At 46.1% G+C, this 5199-nt stretch overlaps 1 protein-coding gene across 1 annotated transcript; it reads right to left on the reverse strand.

Moving 5' to 3' along the window:
• On the reverse strand, positions 1-2043 carry ier2b (immediate early response 2b). The gene has a single exon (XM_031877058.1). The coding sequence runs from the start codon at positions 1872-1874 to the stop codon at positions 1317-1319; it is 558 nt and encodes a 185-aa protein (XP_031732918.1). The 5' UTR covers positions 1875-2043; the 3' UTR covers positions 1-1316.
• Positions 2044-5199: the final 3156 nt, after the last annotated feature.

Consider the following 5199-nt stretch of genomic DNA (forward strand, 5'->3'; position numbering starts at 1 on the left):
GCTGCTGCTTCTAATGACGATGACGAAGACGAAGAGGCCCCCGGGCTATGAACACTACCTGCTGCGTTACTCAACACAAAGTGTTTTGGCCCCCAGCGAGGTTGCGTAACATCTGTTTTTATTATCCCTCTCTGAATCAGTGTCAGGTCACGCTGGGAGGGAAGCATGTGAGTCACAGTTCTGTCGTAATCTACAGGAAACGGTACGACCCCGGACTAAAGTGTGTGTGTGTTGTTTGTTTGAATGTGTGTGTGTGTGTGTGCGTGCCTCACTATAAGCATGAGATTAGTGGCGGCAAGCCAGACACGGCGCTGGGTTGTACCAACTTGCTCCCTCTTATAGAGGATTGACCCTGTGAACTGTGGCCTAATATAGACCAACAGCCTTTTAATTTGGAAATAAGATGCCACTGTGGTGTGTGTGTGTGTGTGTGTGTGTGTGTGTGTGTGTGTGTGTGTGTGCGTGTACAAAGAGAGCAGCACAACTGAGTACCCTTTACAATGTGTTTATTACAAATATTTACACCTTTAATTCAAAAAAACAAAAGCAGCTTGGAATGTGAGGTAATATCATTTTTCACAGGTCTGAACATTTGATTGACATAAAAACACACAAAATGACTTCCGACACCACGTGGACAGCCTCAAAGCACCATGTGAACACAGGTCAGGACATGTCCCCTATAGCAGTAGTATTGATTCATCAAGTCCACAGCAGCAGCTGAATGCGTGTGTGTGTGTGTGTGTGTGTGTGTGCGCGTGCGTGTGTGTGCGTGTGTGGCAGTGAGTCTGCCCCAACTGTACTTCCTCTATCGGGCCTGATATCCCGGTATGAAGGCAGGAAATTCCCTCAAGTCCTCGTTGTGTTTGTGTGCGTGTGTGTGTGTGTGTGTGTGTGTGTGTGTGTGTTTGTTTTGACTCATATCACTCTCTGCTGATTCACACGCGCACACACTTTTGAGTCAGCAACAGTCACTTGTTTGGAAGGTGAATCATCAAACAGCAACTTCCCCCTTCGGTTTCTTCCTCAAACTTTCCGGCCCGTGCAGCTCTCTCTTCGGGCCTGCATGTTTTCTTCTCTGCTCTGTAGCGGAGGGGGGGCAGGAGGCATCGCCTATAGCCCGGCAGGCCCACTCAGATCGACCAGAGATCTCGCACCATGGTCCCGGTAAATCCCTCGGTCCCGGGACCGCCGGTGTAGGTCAGCTCCTTGGTGTGCCAACGGTGGGGGGGGTCAACCCGTCCCTTGTAGGTCTACGAGGAGTTCAGAATCACTCCACTCCAAAGTCCAATTGGAGGCTCACTTTCTCCGTCTGTTCAAAAAGCGGGTATAACCCGATTTAGTGACAACGCGATCAGGGACTCCCCGGCGCCGGCGCGACAGCTGCCCGGCAGCGCCGCGTGCCTCTCCTCGCCGGGCTCCAGCCTCGCCCTCTTGCTGGGGAGGAAGTCGGGCGCCGCCGACGCCTTGCCCCGGCGTTTCCTGGACTGCTTCGTCGGGCTCATGTTCTCTTTGTCCTCCGCGGTTTCCCCATCACACCCTTCGTCCTCGCTGTCCGGCTCCTCCGAGGGCGGCTCGGCGGAGATCATCGCCGGCTGGGGCTCGGGCTGAGGCTCCGGCAGCACGGTTTGTTCCCCCGAGCAGGAGCCGGTCTCCATCGGCTCCTCCGATGTCGGCTGCGCGCCCCACAGCTCCTCGCTCTCGCGGGAGGAGTGGTAGATGTCCCGGGCGGACCTCATGACCATGGAGAGCAGAAGGCTCCGGTGGAGTCTCAGTCCGCCTCTCTGGGTCCTGGAGGCGTACAGCTTGCTTATCGACACGGCCAGGATCCGTCTGGCTTCGGCGTTCACTTTCATAGCGGTCGTGGCACTCATTGTTCTTTCTTTATTTTTGTATGCGTAATTACGCACAGTTGTTTTGGCACTTTCACCAAAGGCTCAACGAGCAGACGAGCTGTATCTGTCCTGAGTTCAGTTTCTAGTTTCTAATCTGTTTTTCAGCTCTTCGCCGGTTCTGGTACTCAGAGAAATGAGAGCGTAGAAGTAGAGGGGTGGCGTTTTATTTCCTCTTTGACGTAACACGGACTTCATTCCTCAGTAAGTGACAATCAGGCGCCGCCCACACCTGCTGTAGCTGCAGCGCGTGCGCGCACACACACACACACACACACACCATCTGTTCCGTCTACCGTTTTTCCCACAGTTGATCTCTTTTATTATTTAGATCATCTGCTTCAACTGCAAGTCATTTCTCGCTACATGTCTAGCCATTAGATACAAATATATTTATTTTTATTATCTCCCCTTAATTCCATCCTCTTTTCGTTATTTGCTTTGTCAACATGAGGAGAGATGTTTGTGTTCTTGTTATTGGCGTTACTCTCCGGTTATTCGTCTTATTTTATACACAAATGACTATGCATGTCTTATTTAATTTGCACCATGAAACGACGCTTACATCAAGATTATTAGCCGCAAGCAAGCGGACAAAACCTCATTTATAGCGCATGTTTTATTCCAGGAGAGACACAGCTGTTACATTCACAGACTCAGTGTGTCAAACAAACAACGGCTTTCTATAGAAGACAACATGTCGAGATGATAAACACCATTTTCTGAAATAGATTCTGTAAATCAAGTGTCTTAAACATTTAATTACCTGCAAAATGCATGATATATTGTAAGGTACCGTTTATTAAAGATAATACACTTTCTTTATTAAAAGCTAGTTTTATGTGAGAGATTCTACAACGAAGTCACATTTCTGTCCTAAAATAGACTTCCACGATAACATGGAAGTGGTTCGATTTACTGCGCGGTGTTTGGGGAAGTGTTGCAGTGTTACAGTCACCGAGTGAGAACGTGAGGAGTGAGAACGTGACGGTCACTGTTTACATTCTGCTGAAAAGCTGCAGCAGCACTTTGAGATCTGCGTGGGAGAAGGAAACGTGTCTCCAGTTCCTCGGGAGTTTCTCTCCCTCTTTCTCACAAACACACCACGTCACTCACTCGCACGCTCGGACTCCATATATGGTCCATCCGGTAGTAACCCCCCCCCACCTCCTCCTCCTCCTCCTGGGGACGCGCACAGCGGAAAAGCCGTGACGCGAACGCGCAACCACAGCCCTCCCTCCCTCCGCGTCCTCTCCCCGGTGCACAGCGGCGATGGCGTCATCTCTGCACCATATATGGAGTTGTCGCCGGTGAAAACAATTAGGTTACCAAACAGAGCCGCGCGACTGAGATCAAACGGCAGCGAGCACCGTGATGAGGCTTTCAAGTACAGATGGGAAATGTAAACATTTTAGATTGACGCGCATGCGGGCCGTGGGTCTTCTTACTTGTCTTTTAATGATGTGAAATCTTTTTTAAACACAAAACTTTACGACGGTATTAAAAAAGAACATTTTGGACTAATTGGTTTTGTACATTATTTTATTTCTGCACACCGATATAAACCTAAGTTGACTTATTTGTAATATGTTTTTTAGGTTTAGCTTTTATTATGATTTTTTTTTTTTTTAAATGGACAGTTCTCATTGACATTCATTGTTCATGCAGGGTGTAATAAAAACATAGGACAAGTCCTACAAAATATATTTTTAAATATAGCTCATACTAAATTTCCCTCATGGGGATAAAAATATATATATATTTGAAAATATTTATGTCCGGCTCCTCCTCCATTTGTTTAATGGACAGCAAGCAAAGTGATGGAGCGTTGAGGGCGGAACTATGTTTTACATGCAACATGTGAAGTAGCCACATCTGTATTTCATCACAATATAAGTGGGAATTAGAGAAAAGGGATTTCTGACTTTGTGGTGATACAAAAATATTACTATTATTAACACTCTAATCAGCCAAAGTTCCCAAAAATTACCCCACTTCTGATCATAACTGCGCCTGTCATAGAAGTGCCGCCCCATGCTGGATAACTATTCATTCAGTGTGCAAATTACACTCGTCATAAGTAGCCCCCCACCACCGAACCCAAAACACGCCAGACGTGACCATGGAAACCACACTACTGTTCCCTCCCACGTGACGCGAGCACCAGAAAACACTAAACACCGTAATGGACACCAAATGTCTGAGCAGCAACTATGCCAAGATGTCACACTGCGTCTGCAGGCTTAAAAACGGTTTAAAAAACTAAATAATGACCAAAAAAAAGGACCTGCTGCCCTGAAATGTTTGGAAAAGCAGCACAAAATGTTATAACATATGAAAAAGGCTTTCAAAATCAGATTCCAGCCGGGCGTTTTACCCTTTGCATATTTTAATTACATAAACTGGATTGTCAAATCAGAAATACCAAACATAGACGCTTGAGCTTTATGGCCAAACCTCACATGCACACACTCATCATAATCTGCATTAAAGGAGAACGTGTGAGACATAAACTGAGTTATTTTTCACCTATTGTGTCGTTCAGTGAGCCGAGCGCTTCATAAGCAAAGAAAAAACAACTACATGTGACTTCCCTTCAGGTCTGTACCCAACTGGTCTCCATGGTGAAAGTGTTATGTGTGTGATTACACTTAACACTGCCTCTGCCCGAGGCCAAATGGGCGGTGGAGTGTGTGACTGTGTGTGTGTGTGTGTGTGTGTGTGTGTGTGTGTGTGTGTGTGTGTGTGCAGACCAGAGGGTGGGGCCTGCTGGTTCACTCACGACCTACAGTATTTCTCTCTGTAGTACAAACACTGGTTGGTAGGACGGGGAAATGACCCAGTTGCCAAAATATTACTTAACAGGCAGAGAGCTTGGAGACTGTTGCCACAATTCACATTATATAACCATTATGTGACAATTTATGGTGTTTATAACGCAGATTAAGAGACTTTAAAGGACCACAACAGTGTGCCTGCAAGTTTTTGCTCCTCACCTACAATCGTGTATACCGACCATTTTTCACAGATAATTTAAAAATATATATTTCTAGATGTATTTCTGTAAAAAACATTTGTTTTCATTAATTTCTAAGGTTTCTAAGGATGTGTAATGAATCACAGTAAACATCAAGTTATTTGGTGACAGTGTCACATTATTGTTGTGTAGTTTAAAGCTGCTCCAATCAATATTTCTTCATCAACAATGTCTCATATTACTATATTTTGGTTGTGAGTAGCTCCACATTTTAAATGTGAACAGTGTTTCACAGGTTTGAGTGTGTCCGTGGGTCTTTGGTAGTGTTTC

Source organism: Anarrhichthys ocellatus, unplaced genomic scaffold (genome assembly GCF_004355925.1).
Source record: "Anarrhichthys ocellatus isolate YVR2014 unplaced genomic scaffold, GSC_Weel_1.0 scaffold124, whole genome shotgun sequence".
In the NCBI taxonomy this organism is placed as follows: domain Eukaryota; kingdom Metazoa; phylum Chordata; class Actinopteri; order Perciformes; family Anarhichadidae; genus Anarrhichthys; species Anarrhichthys ocellatus.